Source organism: Gastrolobium bilobum, unplaced genomic scaffold (assembly GCF_033153095.1).
Source record: "Gastrolobium bilobum isolate Gb01-03AN ecotype WA unplaced genomic scaffold, APGP_CSIRO_Gbil_v1 utg15403, whole genome shotgun sequence".
NCBI lineage: Eukaryota > Viridiplantae > Streptophyta > Magnoliopsida > Fabales > Fabaceae > Gastrolobium > Gastrolobium bilobum.
Genome location: NW_026898870.1, coordinates 108,031 through 129,531, shown reverse-complemented (window position 1 = coordinate 129,531; position 21,501 = coordinate 108,031). Strand labels below are relative to the sequence as shown.

Below are 21,501 nucleotides of genomic sequence, written 5' to 3'. Positions count from 1 at the left end.
AGGGGTCAGGGTTGACCCGGATCAACCGGGAATGGGGTGAGATTTTTAAACATGGCTTGAAATTTTGATATAACAATGTTAAAAATTAATAGACAAAATAGGCATAAAAAAAATAAAATAATCTATCACATGTCATAAATATGGGGAAAAGATCAATTCTATCCTTTTAAAGACATCGCCAAATACAACATATCGAAATCTACTAGATACTCTACTTATTTGAATCAGATAGTATCATTTATAAACTTTTTTATTTAATAAATAAATGTTTAATGTATAATTGTATATTTAAATTATTTTAACTATGGGAAAAGTGTTTATCTTTTTAAACGATACAACTTATATTATTTCACTCTCTCCTCCTTTATCTATCTCTTTCTCTCTTACAATGACACAAATTTATATCCTTTAAAATGACACATACATTTTTCTTTAACTATATTTAGTTAAAAGCTTCTTTTATAATATAAATCAATCTAAATATACTTGTGATTTTATGAAGGGAAAAAATATCTAATATTACTTTAGATAATTTTGTCTAATATTCACCGAAACGATGTCATTTTGAAATTAAAAAATTAGAATAATAAAGACTATTATTATCCTGAAATAAATTAAAATTACAAATATACCATAATTTCTGCTCAAAACGATATCGTTTCGATGAATATTAAACAAAATAACTTTAAAAAAAATGAACGCTTATCAAATTTAGAATTTATTGACTACGTGAATCAATTTTCTTTAATTTATTTGTAATAAAGATGCAAGTTTTTAATTTTGTATCATGATTAAATAATATGTATTTTGACACATTAAATAATTATTCAAAATATGAAATATATTTATAATTACTATTCTCTATTTATTTATTTATTTTAAAATAATTTTCTAACTCAAATTTGATTGCATTTCAATATTTTTTAAAATATCATGTGCTAAGCAAAATCTTTATTTCTATTATAATCTGATATATTTATTAAAATAAATAAATAAATAAAAAATATATTAACAATAAAATTATAATATGCTCACTTTTTAAAAAAAAAAATGAATCATCTAATATGCTAACTTCGAAAAAATAGCTCATGGAAAAGAAGAACAGAAAAAATAACAAAAAGTATTTTAAATTTTGAATTCACATATTTTACTATATGCCCCACAATTCTATTAACCTAGTCATTTCATGGTAACCTATTTTTTTGTTCTTTTGGTGAATAGATGGTAACCTATTTTAATATTCTTATTAGGAGAATGTTACGTTTAAAAAAAATTATTTACAAATATATAGAGAAATACAAATATTTGATTGTGTATTCTTTGAAAGTGAGTTTGTAAATAGAAAAATTTATTAATATAACATTGCTTTTCTTATTATCACAAGATTCATAATTAAAAAATATAAATATGAAATTTTGTACTTTTAAGATATTTTTCTATATATTTTTATGATAAAATATGTATCAATTTTTTGGTTCATTAAACTTTAATTTTTAGTTTATTTTAAAAACAAAAATTGAAAGGTTAATAAAAATGAAAGTTGTGAAATAAGAAAATGAAAGTCAATAATAAAAAAAATTAAAATTAATAAGAGATAAAAATAATAATGAACAATAATAATAGTAAAAAAAATACTTATACTATATTATAAGATAATGGATAAATAAATAAATGCCTACACGATATTCTAATTATTATTTTATCTCTCTTTATTTTTTAGCAAATAAATTTCGTTTAATTAGAAAGAAAAGTAGACCAAAAATATATCCCATTGAAGATTGAAGAAATTCCATGTGGGTTGAAGAAAAATAAATGTTAAAAGGAGTTTTCAACAATTTGCTTATGTTTTTCTTTATTAATAGTATACCATTCCAGGTAAATTACTGTCAACACTTGACGAGCGTGATTTTGTAGCCAATCTTTTTTCGTTGTCAAGTCATTGAAAAAAGAAATTGTGAATTGGAATAAATTAAAACAAAAGGGGAATTGTCTTCGGGCTTAGGCCCTTTTGTCTACCAAAACAAAAACAAAAGGGAAAAAAATATACCCGTGGCCCCGTGGGAGGCTGGGAGCCCTTGCGCTCCCCGAAAAAGGGGAATCTCTAAAATGGAAACGGAGGATATTCCAAACCCATTTCCTACTTTTGTTAAAAACCGTATAGGATTGTTACCAAAAAAAAAATAGTATAGGATGACAAATCAAAGGGTTGGCAAATGCTCCTTAGTTCTCAGGTGATTGATGTTTTGTCCTTAATTAAAACTAATATTATTACTTTGTTTCTGTTTTTCAACTATTTAAAAATCTAAACCTTTTATTAAAAACATTATAGGATTGTTAAAAAGAAAAAGAAAAACAGTATAGGATGACCAAATCAAAGGGTTGGCAAATGCTTGATTGATATTTTGTACTTAATTAAACTAAATATTATTATTTTGTTTCTGTTTTTAAATTATTTAAAAATCTAAACCTTTTATCAAAATATAAGTTCAAATTTGTTCAATTCAATAGTCTAACAATGTCAAAGCCCTTAGTCATAAAGAAAGGTGAATACAACGACTTCAGCTTACAAATGTCTCTGCTCGTAAACTTTGACATAAATCAAGTTTGCTCCGTGGGACCATTATTGAAAAAGTATCCACATGGCATGTCTAGAGGGTCAGCCTCAACTGTCCTCGAAGAAGAAGACCCATCGTGGCGGTTCTTGGACCGTCTTTCAGTCTCGGGTCTCTTTGAGGGTCGTCTATCAACCATGTGTAATAACATAAATCTACAAAAACACATGAAAATTAATCAACAACACAAACATAATTAAAAAAACAAAAAAAGTAGTTCTGAATCACAGAAAAAGAAAATTCAAAACCTAAACAACTACAAACTCTAAACTATATACAACCATCAAAACCTAAACAAAAAAACCCAAAATTCAAAAAATCAAAGAAAAAAATAAAGCAACATGGAAATCATTTCAGGTTAGGGTTCAATTTTTTTTGCTTAAACACATACCTAAATCGAAATTCAATCAGATGGACAAGGAGAGATTAATGATGACCAAAGAACCCACACACGATATTTGGTTCACATGGATGAGAGAGTACTCAGGTATCATGTTTCTGTTTTACCTTTTTTTGGCTGATTAAGGGTTTTTTTTTTAAAAAAAAAAAATACTCTCATGTCATGAGCAACTCAAATACAAGGGTTAGTTACTCGAGTAACTAATATTTGTACTCGGGTAACTTACGCAGGTAGGTCGACGGGTAAACACAAGTAGATTGATGTACAGTTTTGGAACGGAAGCAAAGTTGAATTTTTATTTTTATTTTAATTAGGAGCAAAATGGTCAATCATCCTTAGTTCTTAAATATATTTTAAAGAATGATACTTTTTTTTAAGTTGTAATAGATAGTTTTATATCTTATAATAGGAAAAATCTTTTTCCATTATTTTAACAAAAAAATGTTTATCCTTTTAAATGACACAACTTGTGTCGTTTCACTCTCACAAAGAGGTGGGACCCACACCTTTTTTTTTGTCCATTCTCTCTCTTTCTCTCACTTAAAATGACACGACTTTATATCCTTTAAAATGACAAATACTTTTCTCTAATTTTAATATATAAATAAATATATATTATATATATTGTAATAGGAAAATATAAGAATCATGTTGCAGGAATAACACTGTTCATTCCTGCAACAAGGATCCGGCAACGTATCTTGAAGATACGGCGCCGTATCCTGATTTTGGTTTGACTTTTTTTTTAAGTGTGGGACCCACACTTAATTTGTGTGTGCAGGAAAATAGTCTTGTCATGTGACATGACAAAAAGTGAACTCATTGTAATAATGTATTGATGAAAAAATATCTTGGAAAGTATATTAATCTGTATTTAAAATATGAAAATCTGTTTTTGTCACATAAGCAATGTTATTCAAACTAATCTAGACCAGCTAGTTTGACCAAATCAACTGAAATCGGATAACTAATTGGTTTGGTCCAATAAATTAATCGATCCATTATACAAGCTTGTAAATTTTATCACTAGACCAATATCACGTGCATTTTACCATACTTCTGTTGTTATAATTATTTCATATTCTTATATAAATTCAGTTTAAATTGATGGGACATTGGTTGAATAAATAATCTATTGACTTGGTATCCGATTAAGTTAATAAACATTCTGAGATTAATAACTTTGTAGTTGTAGTCAACATCTGTCATTACAGAAATCTTTCAAATACTAAGATTAAATTTCTTTATTTATATTTTAATATAATGATAGATTAAAATTTGAGTCAATAAATTCATGTAAACTGTTATGCTTGGCCCAATTGCCTAGACCAATACAACAGACTCAAGCCACCTTATAACCCTACAACCACTGCAACACCAACCCTGTTGTCCCGACATTGCCTTCCCTGCTGGCATGCAACAGCTATTCCAATGTTATACACTAAAATGTCTTACTTGAGATACTCCCACATCCCTTTTTGTATTGACAGACATTCAAATTGTCTCCCCCTCATACTTTCTCTGCACAACAGCTGCTGCAAAGCTCTTTGCCTCAGCAAGGCCAGGCTGAAATGGCTATTTCCCATAGTAGTTGACTTGAAACCCCCCCCCCCCTCTCTCTCAATAAGGACTCAACTCTAACTATATATACCCCCTCTTCGGCACCACAGATGGGAGATCACTAACTTATAAGTCGTTACTTTGTCACTTTAGAGAGCCATTGCAGCCACCTAACACCACACTTTATTGTTACACACAGCACTTGGGACCTTCTTGCCTAGCCTTGGTCTGTACCATTGCTTCCAGGGACACCTCTATAGTAACCACAACACCCTTCTAAGTTACATATTGAGCTCTCTTGCTTCCTGAACGGTTCATAAACTATCCAAATCTCTACCATTAACTCGTTCGTATTGGCTTAGATTTAAGTCACCATTTGTGAATATGTATTAATAAAGGAATTTGTTTTTCCATTGGCTTCAACAAAAAATATGATATAAGGAATGCTTTAAAGTCATAAAAGTGTTATAAAAAAAGTGTAAATTAAATCTAATGGGTATAGTGTAGCTCAATTTTCAACACAAATTGAATAGAGTGGAAAGAGAATCTGAATTTGATGCCCATCCAATATATTTCTGGGGATCGACTTACCTCAAAGAGATAATTATAGTTGGTTTAAAAAAAATGAAATTTTTTTTTGTTAAAAATTTATATAATTTTTTTGTCACTTCGGACATCCTTTTGAAAGAATCGTAGCATAAGAATACAATGTTAAATTCAAGTTCGCCAACAATGGCAGAGCCATATATAAGCTGGCGGGGTGTCTTGGTCTAGGCAAAATTTTAACAAAATTTACTTATTATATATAATTATGTAATTAATTATAATCTAATCCGAGCTAAAATTGTAATTTGACCCTATCTTAAAATTAAAATATATCTGGTGAGGGATTTATGTAGGTTGTATTAGGTTATATATTCAATTCTCACTTGTATTAAAAAATTTAAAATATATTTAATTAAATTAAAAACAGTTAATAAAATTATAACTCTCTGACTCTCTCGATTTAGGTTTATTCTTCCCTTCTTGCCCTATTTTAAGGCCAGGCTCTCTCTCATCATGTATTTGACTTTTCTCTTTCTTCCCATTTTTAGCTTTTTTTCTCTTCCAACTTTTTTTTTATTTCAATGTGATTGAAGATAAATAGACCAATAGAGGGTTCACGTTCATACTGATTTTTAGCTTCATTGAATCTAAAAGTCCTTTTTATTTTTTAATTTGGTGGAAGGTTTTGAATTTTGATCTTATCGGACTTAGAAGCTAATTAACTTTATCAACCCATATGATGCTTCATCTCAGATGAATTACTTCGTTGTTCCCGAGTCTATTGGGTTTGGGCAAGGATTATTGTGCATTTATGCGCTCTTTGCCTCTTCACATGTCATTGGGGCATTTTTTTTGTAACAGTTCCTCTTACTTGTTATCATGTGATGTTGTAACATGTAAGTACAATTTTTTACTACAACAAAGTGAACAATGTGCTGCCCAAATTATGTTAAGTGCATTCTTTGATGATATTTTTTCCCTTTACAGATTCTGGTATCCCCTGTCCTATAATTGTGCTAAAGTTAAATTTTTTTTTTTTTTTTTTTTTGGTTTAGGGGTGGCTAAAGTGTAGGTAACACACCTCAGAGCGATTCAAGTATGTCCCCCTAGGATCTTGGTGCGAATTGAGCTAAGACTCCTAACTTTAACCCAATAAGTTTTTAGGAATTTTGGTTCTTTCGAATTTTTCCCCCCAACAAAGTTTCAAGCCTGGATCTACTTTGTTTTGGGCATAAAGCGAGGGAAGAACATAGTATAGGATAATAGTTGAAGGCTTGAATCTTAGATGCATTCATTTAGATAAAAAGTAGTTGATTTAAAGAAATTTTGAGTCACTATATGGAGTACTCTCCATTTGTTTATATCGTTATTCATAATTTATAGAAAGTTATCTGCAAACAAATTTCATTTGAGAATGTAGCCCAATCCAACTTTATTTTCCTGTATTGCCATAGAATTTATATTAAAGCTATTGCAAACTTTTCAAAATATAGCAGCTATTTGTGTTGATCGTCAATTTTATTTCAGCATAGAGATTTAGAACATAATGAATATAGAGAATAGTGTCAGCAATCCACTTTAATTTTTTTTTTATCCTCTTTTATTCCCATCAGAATCTGGATATTTTGGTTGAAACTGCATTCTCTCAAATAATACATTTTCTTTTTTCTTCTTTTAATATGTTGAACTATTTATGTAGAGAAGTTACATGGAATTGTATAAACTCTCTGTTTAGCTTATTTGTACCTTTTAATATGAACTTGTTTTATTTTCTAGTTAGTTAATTATTGTTCAATTTCAATGATTCAGGTATGTGAAAAGGAAGTATCTTATTGATGTTACTAAAGTGTTTAGGGTACTTAATGCCGAGAAGAAATTTTGGATAGCCAAACTTGTTTTTTATATAACGGCGCTCCTTATACCTCTGTCTTCAAGTTAGTCGTGTCCTTAAAATAACATATGCTTATCTATTATTTTTGGGTTTTACATTCTTATTATCTTCACGAAGCATATTATTTTATGATGGAACCCAAAGAAATACAAGACTGAATTTATTAACAATGGAGGCATAACCTCTTTTTACATAAACTAATACAATATTAAATGCAGAAAATAAACCCAGAAAGCCTCAACTCCCCCTCAAACCACACACCTAGGCTCAAGAGTTCCCTAGAGGTCTCTCAAATTCCCACTAACCAATTCTGAATACATGACTGATCCAATCTCACCCTAAACATCTCTATTTATACTAATTCCTAACTAATGGGCTTCATTATTTTATTGAAGGCCCATTAATACTCCCCCTTTAAAATTCACCTTGTCCTCAAGGTGAAGAAAGAGGATAGGTGATGTGAGAAAACATCCACCAGGATCCCACTGCTTGAAGCATATTGACCCAATTAGCAATTGCAACATTTTCGTTTCATGAATCATATTATCCAAAATCCATCCAACGACAACGAAAATATCATATTCAAGTTGTGTATCCTCCTCTGTCTCTTGGGAGAATAGACGAACACCATCAGGATAAAAGAATCGCATTGTGTTAAGCTGTACAAACCCTGACCCACCAGCTCTGTGTCTATTTCTGGTAGTGCTTAGTTGCTCTTCTGGTTGGGCTGACTTTATTGTGCCCCATTCCAGCTTTCCCCAATTGGCTGAACAGTCAAGAGGGGGTATGCAACTACCCAGAAGCCTTTCAAGAGGAGGGGAGTATGAAGGAACCTGGGTTGATGAATTTCCAGTGTCACACATGAACCAGAAGTTGCATCGCCGTCGTTTCGCCATCTCCGTTGAAGACAGTCGTCAGAATCGTATAGTCCTCCGATCATCATTGTCGTCTCCGTCAGTTTTTCCCACTCTGCCGTTTCCAGTCTCGCCTCTTTTTTTTGCGTTGCACCCTAAGTTGTAGTTGCCTTGGTTGGGCTGTGTTTGCAGCCCCTTGGTATTGATAGGGTTAATTAAATTGGGCCCTCTATTGTAAGGCCCATTACTAGACTCAGCCCTTTCCCCATTTGTTTCCCCAATTAAATTATAGGACCCGATCGTGATTGCAGAATGTTGACCCAAACCAGGCCCGTTAGTTACATAAACCCAGAAAATATTAAATTGAGAGACCTCTAGGGAACTCTTGAGCCTAGGTGTGTGGTTTGAGGGGGAGTTGAGGCTTTCTGGGTTTATTTTCTGCATTTAATATTGTATTAGTTTATGTAAAAAGAGGCTATGCCTCCATTGTTAATGAATTCAGTCTTGTATTTCTTTGGGTTCCATCATTTTACAATTCTAAGTTTGAGGAATTAGATATTTGGGCCACTATTCTAGGATTTTATTAAAAAAAATTAAGAATAAGTTTTTCTTTATAATATTAAGTAAACATGTAAATCTACCTTTGAGATTGTGGATTTTTTTTATCTAATATACATACTATGTGCTGCTATTTAGATTGATTAAGCTCAATTATATCATTATGAAGATTGCTTTATCCTGAGGTTGAACCACTGTTCCATAGGGGGAGATAAAAAATTCAAATTTCACCAAGTTGTGATTACATTAGATTTGACAGTTTATAGATTATTACTATTTAATAGAAGTCATGTTATTGAAAAGTAATTTATATTTCTGTATTCAATGTGTTTTCTAATGCAGGTAGCTGTTGAAAAGTATGGGCAAAAATAAACAGAAAAGTATAGATGTGTTCTTTAAAAAGAAAGTAGTCTCTGAAAGTGAATCAAGTGATGCTTCTAGGAAAATAATTTTTGAAAGTGATCAACCTTCTCATGAGCAACCTCCTTCCAAGTGTCGTAGAATTGAACATACTGATGACATTATTATAGTCAAAATAAAAAATTTGAATGTGATCCAAGCAAGCATAAGCCAATCTAGGAATATTTAGCTAATGAAGTCGATGAGATACGAAAAGTTTTTTTATTAGTTGGGCCATATCAACCTCAATGCTCCTATCCATTTTCAAAGGAAAAGCATCCTCGACGTTTTCAAGCTTCTTGGTTCAAAGAATTATCTTTGTGGCTTCAATATTCACCTTCAATAGATGCTGCATTTTGTTTACCATGCTATCTCTTCAATACAAAGGCCGGTGGGCGACTTAGTTGGGATACATTCACAATCCAAGGTTTTAATAGTTGGAAAAGAGTTCATAGTGGAAAGGATTGTTCTTTTCTAACTCACATAGGAGATGATCCTTGTTCATAACATACTAATTCACTCATCTCATGTGTAGACTTAATGAATTAGTCTTACTATATTGATAAAGTTATGCATGCTCAAAGCTCCTAACAAATTGAAAAAAATAGGTTGTGTGTCAAGACTTCAATTGATGTTGCTCGTTGGCTTTCTTTTCAAGGATGTGCTTTTACAGGGCATGATAAGACTATTGATTCAAGAAATAGTGGTAAGTTTATTGAAATGATCAAACTTTTGGGATCTTACAATGAAAAGGTTGCAGATATTATTCTAAAGAATGCTCCATTGATAGCCAAGTATACTTCACCTCAAATACAAAAGGAGGTTTTATATGTTCTAGCAAACAAAGTGCGAAAATATATTCGCAAAGATATTGGGGACTCTATGTTTTGTATTATTATGGATGAAACACGTGATGAATCTTGTAACATCATGTACAACTGATTAGCATAGAGGATATCACATTAATTCTTAAATCTTATTTTAAATAAGAGAACGAGAATTATAATGAAATTCTAACGCACCGAATATGAAATAAGGCATATGACAAAATACCCTTAAAATCTAATTATACAGAAATCAAGTTTACTATTACATCAGAAATACATCATAATCTAAATTGAACATTTTTTTTCTACTAATTGCTCCACTGAGCTTCGTATAGTCTTCAAAGTCTTTAACCATAATGCTTTACCATACTCCAAAGTTACACATATTGACCTGTTTACTCTGGAAAGGTTAGCATAAAACAAACACACGTGGGATAAATCTCAGTAATATTGGAGTTTTTGAACTATAACCAATCCGGTCACTTTAGTGAAAAATATCATTCTCACAGAATAAATTTATAATAAGAAAATAATATCATAAACAATAAATATAAGCCCAGACTTTTGTGGGTTCTTCATTCAGCCATAACCAAACCTTTGTGGGTTATACCCAAACTTTGTGGATTCTAGAAATAAACATATTCAAACCTTTGTGGGTTTCTGTATACAAAAATACAAAGGAACGTACAATCTTTAACTGAAATGACTAATGTTCAATTCTGTGAGCGCCCAAATTTTGTGGGTTCTGTATGTGAAAGATTTTGTAAGGCGGAGCTAAAGTCATGATAAAGCGTCCCTTATTCTATAATCTTTCTGATCCCCTTGTGGGTCAGTCACATCAAAATCATTCAGTAAAAGATTACGTATTCCATTAGTATCCATTTAGTACCAAAGAAATTCTTTAATTTCTGTAAAATTGATTCAAGATCATTCTTATATCTAATATAAGTAAATTCATCAAATTCACAAAGCCAATATATAGAAAATAAAGTAAAAGAGTAGAAATAATTCATAAAATAATTTTGGCAGAGTAACGACATCTTCACAACTTTTAAAGAAATTACTTTAAAATACTAATTTTTAACATGACATAGATAAAAACAGGACCAACATAGCTCTCTAAAATATCTAAAAATAAAGGAGAGAATAGGTTGTTTACTCCCAATATTGCCTTCCCTTTTATTTTTCCTTCTTTCTTTCTCTATCTCTCTCTCTCCTTTATTCTTATGCTTAAATTTCTTAAAAGGGGGGCTGAGGGGTTTATATAGAAGTTCAAAAAGGAATGTGATCAATACTTTTAATAAAAATCTAAGCAATTTAATCATTACCTTTATAAATATATAAGGAATCTAATCATTACTTTTATAAAAATCTTAAAAATTATTTATTACCTTTATTAAATATCTAATGTATTTTATTCTAAATATCTAAGATATTCTATTCTAAATATCTAAGATATTCTATATTTTATTTATTATTATTATTTATTTTAATTTAAAATATTACAAATCCAAAAGGGAACAAATGGCTATTGTCTTGAGATTTGTTGACAAAGATAGTTTCATAAAAGAGAGATTTTTTTATCTTTATCATGATCAAGATACATCATCTATGATACTCAAAAATGCTATTAGTGAAATACTCTCACATCATTGCCTTGATATCCAGAATATTTGTGCCTAGCAGTGGACCCACTTTTTTGCAAATGACTGCACTTGCAGACATAAAATTTTGAAATTATTATTATTTTTCGTTATTCTTGTTCCAACCATCATTGCCATCTCTGAATTGCACTATGCCATGATCGAGATTGCAAATTCTCACCAGCCCAAACATAGAGACTAAATGGGCCATTTGTCTTAGTTTTCGGTAGATGAAAAAAAACCCATCAATTCGCTACCAATTGTTCTCCCACTTCAAACATTCTCATACCTCATTTTCTTTATTCAAAGCTTGCTCTTGTACTCTAACAAGATCCTTTTTAGCCTTTGTAAGACATACAGAGTTACCTTGAATATAATTTTAATTTAAGCAAATTCGTCAACTCAATTTCTGAAAAAAAAGTAGGATTTTAGAATAATCACAAAATATTTTCTTTCCTTTTCTTATTCATATTTTTTGTATTTTTTAATGCATTTAAAAATTTCTTGAAATTTTTTTTTCCTGAAGTGCTGCCCTTGAACCCCTGTCATTAAATATGCAGATATAAATCAAAATTTCTGGGTCCGCCACTGTCTATGGCCAAGGATATGTTGGTGCTAGTAACATGTGCAGTGAATGAAATGATTGCAAGCATTATTTCTTAATGAACATCCTTGTACTTATTATGTGCATTGTTTTGCTCATCAATTGCAATTAGCCTTGATTGCTGCTGGGTGAAAGTGGGTCAGGCCGGCCTACGGCCTAGCCTATATCAGGCTGGGCTTGGCCTATTACTTATATTCAAATAGAACAGGCTCAGGCTTTAAAAGAAGCCTATTTAGAAAGTACGTTATAGGCTTTTTTTTACATGACGGGCTTATAAGCCTACAGGCCGACCTATATCATATTATTTATTTTAAATTTAATAAAATTATATTATTCATAGTAGTACCAAATGGTGATAGTTCAGTTGGTGCATGTGAGCTAAGTAGGTGATGGAAGGACTTAGGTTCGTTCCCTCACCAATATTATCTTTAAGAGTGACATAAAATCTGTACCAATTTTCACAGTTACATCAGAATCCACATTTAGAGCTGGAGAAAGAGTTATGAATGCCTATCGTTTTAGCTTGGCTAAAGATACCTGATTTGCCTTCGGCATATAGATATTTCAGAGTAAAAAGAACAAGGATTTGACAGTAATTCAGTAATAAAAGTTATTATTTTTGAGGAATTATTGATAATCCATTTGCAGGAAAATAAGTTACTGTTACAAACAACCAACTCACGCGAATAGCGTGAGAATGGCGCGGATCGCACCATGTCCATCATCTTTTCACGCAACTGGCGTGAATTTCACGCTGATCGTGCCAGGACTAAGGAAGAAACAACATGACCACTGCCACTTCACGCTAATAGCGTGGTTTTCACGCTAGTCGCGCCAAACATAGGAATATCCACTGCTTGCCCGCACGAATTTGCACTGATCGCGCGGGCGTCATGATTTCAGCTTCCTGATTTACGGGTTTTGTTAAAAACAAAAAGAAAATCAAATCTTTCAGAAGATTATGACCTGATTGGGCAATTGGGTATAAAAGGGAGTCAGAAACCCTAAGGTGGAGGACTTTTGCACATAGAGAATTACGAAAAGCAGAGATCGGAGAGCAACTCAAGGCAATTGAAAGATTCAAGAATTCTTCTTCTCCTTTTTCTGGTTATATTTTATGAACTCTTTTCTATTTATTGAATTGTCAGACATGAATATGTCTGGCTAGTCTTTTATTATTGTGGTAAGGATCACATCCCTTGATGTGAACCCCTTGTAGTTTGGTTGATTTTTACATTTGTTTATTCCAATTGAATTTAATTTCCTTTGTTCTTCATCTCTTAATTCTTTTAGAACCGATCACTCTTTTGGAATTGCGAGGGTTAGGATTTTCAATAGGAATATTGAGATTCTAATTCCTGACAAAAGGAAAGTAATTATTTATGTATGCACTAGGGATAGGCTACATGAACTGCAAACATTAAGGATTCACTTATTCAAAAGTTTAACCTAAAAAAGAATTTCTAAGGGATTAAGATTCTAATAGGGTTAATTAAGTTAAGGTTACAAAGGAATTAGGGCTTAACTAATCAATTTAAAGATGGTGAATCGTTTGATCAATGAATAAATTAAATATAAATGTTAATTCAGTTATAAGGTGGGGATCATAAAGGTGTTGGTGTTCTTTACCGCAATATTTTGTTAAATATTTTCTCAACCTTTAATATCTTGTTTTTGAATTTCTAAAGATTCTTTGAATTATTCACACTTTCTTAAATTGTTCTCAATTTCCACAAAACACGATTATTTTCAAACCAATTTCATTAATCCAACAAGAGAGGAATAGTTATAATAAATTCGGTGCCTCAATCCTCGTGGAGACGATACTCTACTCATCCTTTTATTACTTGGAACGATCGGTACACTTGCCGATTATTCGCAACAATACCTTCCAAGAATATACGGTGGAGATTGGCTACGTAATAGGTATGACTTGAAGAAAAAAAAGATATAAATTTAATCAATTGAAATTATTTTATAATTTAATTATATTCTATTAAATTTTAATAGAAATTTGACTTTATTTTTTATGTAAGAGGAACCAATATCTCAGCATGTGAGATTACCTATATGAATCTACTTAAACGATTTTGTGTTTCTTAATTTTATTTTATTTTCTATTCTTTATTCTTCTTCTTTTTTCTACATTTACAAATTGCTTGCCAACTTATGTAATCTTGGATTGTATTTGTAGGGGGGAGAAGATGAAGAGAAGTTTTTGGCTACTACAAGCATCATGATGTGTTTGTTGGATTCATGTAGTTATTTTAATTTACATAGTATAGATTTGTTTGTTGGATCTAATAAAATATATGTTATTTAGTTTGAGTATTTTGCTTTTGAAAGTGACTTAAATGCAGATTGTGTTGAGTTTTGTTGTGATTCATGGTTCTGTTTGGATGTTGAAATTGTGATTTTTGTTTTAGCAATAAAATTTGAGTATTTTGTGAAGTTGATTCATGGTTCTGCTTGGAAGTTAAAAATTAATAGCTAACGGGCCAAGACATGCCACTTTTTTTATAAACGGGTCAAGCCAGGCAAACAGTTAGACTCGTACTAGACTCGGGCCAAGCCAAATTGAATTTTTTGGCATAGGCTTGGGCTTTTCGAGGCAAAGCTCGGCCCAGCCCTGCCCATCATACTTTCACCACTAATTGTCGCCTCTAAGGAATTTTCTTCTATTTATCAATTTTTTCAGAATTTGAATTTCATCATTAATATTATCACTGCATCTTCTAAACGTCATGATAAATTCTAAGCTGCCAAAATTCTTGAATTTGAATGTTTGCAATTTATTGGTGAGCTTGAAACTGGTACAGGTTCTAACCAAGTAGGTACACTAAAGAGTGCTAGTGATACTAGATTAGGTTCTCATTTTTATTCTATATGCAATCTTCAATGAGGGTATAATGAATCGTGTTCAGTACTTGAAAAAATTCGTAGTGAAGGCTCAAATTAATTTAAAAGAGGAGATGCTACTGCAGCTTATAAGATGATCACTTTTTTTGAGTTTATCTTTAATTTACTTTTGATGAAAGAGATCATAGGCATCACTAAAATTCTTTGTCAAGCATTGCAACAAAAATCCCAAGATATTTTGAATGTTATACAATTAGTGTCAAGTACATACGAACTTATTCAAGAATTGCGAGATGATGGTTGGAAAAGAATACTTGAAATAGATGTTCCAGATCTTAATGCTCAATATATTGAAGGTCGTGGTCGTCAACAACATGATCAAATAACTATTGAGCATCGCTATTAGTTTGATATCTTTAAATCAACCATTGACTTTCAATTACAAGAGTTAAATAGAAGGTTTACTGAGCAAATAATGGAACTTTTATCACTTAATTTTTCATTATATCCGAAGAATGCTTACAAAGCATTTAATGTTGATGATATTTGTAGCCTTGCAGATAAATACTATCCTTTTGATTTTTCTGAGCAAGAGTGAATTAATTTGAATTGTCAATTGAAGCATTTCCACAAGGACATCCCAAAACATCCATAACTCCAAAATTTATCTTCAATTTCTGAGTTGTGTCAAGGATTAACTAAGACAGGAAAGTCAAATTATATCATTTGGTTGATAGGCTAATTCGTCTTATTTTAACACTACCAGTTTCAATAGCAAGTAGTGAACGTGCATTTCCAGCAATGAAAATTATGAAAATAAGGCTTCGAAACAAAATGGATGATGACTTTCTTGCAAATAATTTGGTTGTGTATATTGAAAAAGAGGCTGCTGAACCTTTTACTACAGATTATATCCTTAAAGATTTCATTAATTTAAAAGAGCGTCGTTTATAATTTTAGGTATGCAAATTTTCATTATATTTTAAATTATTTATTAAATGTTATTATACATACAATTAGGAGGAATATTCTAACTACCAAAATTTTTCACTACCAACTTACTACCTATCTAATCACCATTAGATTAACATTTTCTCTCTCTTCAAAAACTTTTTAACATTCTCTCTCTTTGATCCAATGGTGATGTGATGGTTAGTAAGTTAGTAGTGAAAGTTTTTGGTAGTTAGAATATCCTCACTCACATACAATTATTATATTTGTGTATTTTCATATCCTTAGGACAATGTTTGGTTCATTACTTATTATAATGTGGGAGAAAAGTGCAATTCTTACCGAAAATGTTAGTGCATTTTTATACATTTGCTTTGATATATAATTATTGGCAATTGTTCATTTACATTTTAATGCTATGTGACATTATTTAGTAAATAATTTAGATTAATATGCTAGAATTTATAATAAATTTTGTTCATAATAAATTAAATTACAATAATATTTTGATAATTTGATATGTAATTTTTTTTTTATCCGAACTAAAATAGGAGCCTAGCCGGGCGAAAGCATTACAGTGATACTACGTTTGTCAACGCATGTAGACCACTCTATGCGGTCCGAGCTGTGAACAAAAGATTGGACTTTAGGTTGGAGCATGGAATGGGCTTTGACGCTTTGTACTTCCTCTTATTTCCACACAAGAAACAATTATAATCTGTGGCCTAGAGTGTATCAACGATCCAAAACCCATGATCCTGTCTCGGCAACATTAACAGAATATTTATATAGTTATTAGTTGTTACCCATTATTACTCAACAAAAAGAAAAACAGGCCCATTTATATGACCCTTATGTTTTGGTTTTGGGCATGTCCAGTGCAAGTTTCATCCTCTAAAACCCGCTCCCATTTGATAATTAAGTCTGAGATAAAACTAAAAATATGATAGGAGACAAATTCATGTCCATATGGAACCAAAATTCTATTCCAAAACTGGGTGTAAGAGAGATAGAGATAGAGAGAGAGAACTTATAAAATAAATAAAATAAATGCGCCTCCAAGCTCGCTTGTTATGAAGTTTGGTACAACTTGAGGCCATGGTTCAGTCAAGTGGGTCAACACTCAAAAAGTAGGGCAAAGACTGGCAGGTAGCCAGGCACAAAAGGCCTGAGATTGAGCCCATCTTACAGCAACAGGTTATGACACATCTCTTTCCACAACTCATTTCTAGCTGGTTGGTCAAAACTTTCAACCTTTAACCATCTTACCCCAAACCCCAAAGCTTCTTCTTTTCTTTCTTTTTCTTCTTCTTATAAACATGTTTAAGTTTAACCTTAATTTCAGCTCACATATATACCACTTTCAATTATATAATATCGGTTTATTATATGTATTTTATGGGAAGGCTGAAATCTTAATTGGACGAAAATGAAAAGAACATCAACCATATGAGGGAGGGGGGGAAATGTGCATGGTGATGCTGAGATCATATGTACATAAACAGACTTAAAAATGCAAACTCGCAGAGAAAGCGGAAAGTAAATCCTTGAAAGTGGGGGAAATATTCTTATTGTTGGTTTTCTTAGATCCAAAATATACATGTAATAGTAGGCCCAACATATGCTTCAAAAAATTGAAATATCTTGAGAGTTGTTAACAAGAGCAGAGAGAGGAAGGGCTCTGTGATGAAGCTGTAGTATAACGCTGTATTCCATTGTACCATGTGAAGATTCCCATCCTTAAATAAATGGTCCCACACTCTGCATGTTTTCACGTGTCCTGCTATCCGGATGCCGTTAATTACACCATCATGAGCATCAGCTACTGCATAGGATTCGAATGGCCCAGTGACAACCAAAATTATTTATTACTTTTTTTTTTTTTTTTTTTTTTTGGTAATATAATTTTCCATCCCAAACCACACTCTCACCACCCACGCGCGTCTTCTCCAATCTCCAATCATATATCATACAATATAATTGTTTCTTCTTTCCCTCCAATTGAAGGAACTGCATTCATTTCTACATTAGCTACAAACCAACCAGTAACACCACGACACATAAAAATCGTTTCAGTTTTTAGACTCACTTATCCTATATGATGCCAATTATTCTCTCTTAATTAAAAACATGTGATTTGTGAGAGTGAGACTCCCTGGCTACCTAAAATTTCTTCATTGTAATGGATGATAAAGATGAGTTTGGATTTTATTTGAAAATAGGAAAAAGGTTGAAATGTATTGAATATACCTTTTATTTGTAACGTGGTTTGATTGACTTGTTCAAGGAAACCACATTTTTTTTTTTATTGTATAGAATTATATCTGTTGGGGGTGGTGAGTTCAATTTCCTCTACAAGGGTGTGGTGGTGGGCTACCTTATTTTTTCCCCCTCCATGCAAGGACAAATTCTTTGATAAATGTGAGAGAGAAAGAGAAAGAGAGAGAGAGACAGAGAGAGAGAGAGTGGTGTTTTTGTAAAGTTGCTAGTAGCATTTTGCTGATTTACACTGAGCACAGAAAGGAAGAGGGTACAAAGAAGAGAGAAAGAAAACTCTTACACAAAACACAAACATGTTCGATGGAGTACCAGACCAGTTCCATCAATTCATAACTCCAAGGACCTCACTACCTCTTCACTTACCCTTCCCTCTACATGCTTCTGCAACCCCAAGTAACTTTCCTACTTTTGATCCTTATAACCCTTCTCATCATCAATTGCCACTCCAACACAATCTCTTGCACCCATTACAACACCACTCTTCTACCCACAAACATGAAGAAGAGAAGGAAGAAAACAGTACAGTGTCAATGAGCTTAGAAATTCAAAGAGATCAAGCACAGTTACCCGAGCTGATTGATCCTTGGAGTAACGACGAAGTGCTTGCACTGTTAAGGATCAGATCTAGCATGGAGAGTTGGTTCCCAGAGCTCACTTGGGAACATGTCTCAAGGTATACTTACGAACTTACTAACATAATCATATCCATATATCATTGCAATTTAAATTTTGTTTTACTTTAACTTGTTTTGTGCTAGTCGATCAAGTTTTAGTTTTGAATTTCAATGATCATCCCAAAAAAAAAAAAGAATATAAAAAAAAATTCATAGCATTAAATTCGTTAATTAATTAATACAAAAATTAATGAGGTGGACTTTGTGTTTGATCAGTGGTTGCATCATATGCTACCTTCATGTGGTAGACAAAGGCACACGTGCACCTACACTTTAGCTCAAACACTGACACCGTGACACACACATACACACACACACCCCGAGAGAAAAATTAACAGGGCCGGCGAGGGAACGGACGAAAATTGAAGGAACCCATTTTGTCTATTATTATTACATGTTGAAGACTCTGTGTGCGGAGCACATAACAAAAAATAAATGCTTCTACTGTTGTTTTTTGGATTTATATATTTATGTTTGGCGCAGGAAGTTAGCAGAGCTTGGTTATAAGAGGAGTGCAGAGAAGTGCAAGGAGAAGTTTGAAGAAGAAAGTAGATACTTCAACAACATTAATTACAACAAGAGTTATCGGTTTCTCAGTGAGCTTGAAGAGCTTTATCAAGGTGATCAAAACCCTGATCAAGTTGGGAGTGAAAAGCCAAGCGAGGGACAAGACAAGAATATGGGTCATCATCATCATCATCATCATGCATTAATGGAAGAGGATTCATCGAGAAACATTAATATTGACGGATCAGTGACCAAACAAAACGAGCAAAGTGGTTTGGAAAAAACAAAGGACCGGAGTAAGAGGAAGAGGCCTGATAGGTTTGAGATTTTCAAGGGTTTTTGTGAGAGTATTGTCCACACCATGATGGCTCAACAAGAAGAGATGCACAACAAGCTCCTTCAGGATATGCTGAAAAGGGATGAAGAGAAGTTTACAAGAGAGGAAGCTTGGAAGAAGCAAGAGATGGATAAAATGAACAAGGAGCTTGAGATGATGGCAAGGGAACAAGCTATTGCTGGTGATAGACAAACCAACATAATTGAATTCTTGAAGAAATTTTCTGAAAGTTCGTCTGCAAGTCATAGCTTTGGAGGAGGAAATGGAAAAGACAAAAACAAGGTAACAAAAGATTCAAACACAAATACCCGCATTATTACTTCTTCCCCATTGCATTCTCAAAACCCTAATAATCCTTCTTCTGCTGGCGAGAAAAGTCTTCAGTCAACACCTTCTTCTACTATGATTCTAAATCAAGCTTTAACCACTACATGTTATGCACTCTCAGCTGAAAACCCTAGCTCAAGTCTTGCCCAAGATAAATCACAAGTTCCTTCTTCTTCAACTTCAGCCCCAGTTCCCCAGAACCCTAGTTCTTCACTAAATTTTCCGAATAATAATCCATTAGAGACAAGTTCAATTGCTAATAAGGCCTCCTCAAACCTTACATCCACAACTGAGAAAGACGATGTTGGAAGAAGATGGCCAAAAGACGAAGTGTTAGCACTGATAAACCTCAGGTGCAGTAGTCTTAATAACAACAATGAAGAGAAGGAAGGAAACAAGGCTCCTCTATGGGAGAGAATCTCACAAAGGATGTTGGAGTTGGGATACAAAAGAAGTGCAAAGAGATGCAAAGAGAAGTGGGAGAACATAAACAAGTACTTCAGAAAAACCAAGGATGTGAATAGGAAGAGATCCCTCGATTCTAGAACTTGTCCTTACTTCAATCAACTGAGCAATCTTTATAATCAAGGAAAACTTGTTCTACAATCTGAAAGCCACTTGAATAATCCACCAGCGAATCCTGGCCAAGTAGTGTCACCAGATCAAACCCAAGCTCATGAGTTTTCTCAAGTGGGGTCTGGTGGTCTCAGTATGCAGGTTGATCATGGAGGTGAGAAAACTTTGATGCAAGTACCTTCTTTGGATTTTGATCAGTTTTAATTCATTATATTGATTTGTCCATTTTCTATGACATAATAAGTACCACTTCTTTTGTAACTTGTGTATTTTTCTTTTTTCTTTTTGGTTGATGGTGCCTTTCTTTTATAGCATATAATTGAATGTATATTTTGATAAACTTAGAATTTGGTGAGCACCGACAGCTTGAGGAATGAGAGCAATATTTCTGTTCCGGTGTAAGTTTATAATATTTTTTTTAAAAAATATTCCAATCGATTCATTGTTTCGCAACTAATTAATCCGATTATGGGCGGGTCCAGATTAAGTGTATAATATTATTTATATTCCATTTTTTCTTTTCTTTTTCTTTTTCTTTGGGGGCGCCCGGGGTGTGTGTGTGTGTGTTAAGGAGCGGGGAATCAGTCGATATTGTTTCATTTATGTTTTGATAGAGATCACATATATATTTTGACCCTGTGAAAAATAAAGGAAGAGATGGCAAGACATTCTTTAGGACATTCTTCACTTTACTAGCTAGGGACTGGATCTGATAAAAAGGTAAAAGGAATTATATGTCCCTTTCATCCAAGTGTACAGGGAAAAGAAGTTTATGTTCCCCTCAAATGCTAAACAAGCTAAAGTCCCCCCCCCCCCCCAAAATGAGTTGTGCTTGTAACCTCAAAAAATAAAATTTTAGAGAACACTTTAAGAAGTGTTAACTTTTTTACCTCCAGGCAATAATTAATTTCAAACTCAAATGGTAGGAGACACTTCGTGAGAATTAAAAAGAAAAGAAGAAGAAGAAGAAGAAGAAAAATCTATTCGTATGATGATCAATCAGCAACATACTGAAGGATATGTATGTAAATTATAGTAATAGACCACGATTAATTGTGTTTTTTAATTAATTAAAAATGCTTTCAATTTGTCAACC

General features: G+C 32.5%; 1 protein-coding gene across 1 annotated transcript; it reads left to right on the top strand.

Annotated features, from left to right (window-relative positions):
* Positions 1 to 18,253: 18,253 nt before the first annotated feature.
* Positions 18,254 to 20,796, top strand: LOC133284928 (trihelix transcription factor GTL2-like). The gene is made up of 2 exons (XM_061482065.1): positions 18,254 to 18,657; positions 19,142 to 20,796. Exons 1-2 carry the CDS (start codon positions 18,278 to 18,280, stop codon positions 20,607 to 20,609), a joined length of 1,848 nt encoding a protein of 615 aa, XP_061338049.1. The 5' UTR covers positions 18,254 to 18,277; the 3' UTR covers positions 20,610 to 20,796.
* The last annotated feature ends 705 nt before the right edge of the window (positions 20,797 to 21,501 follow it).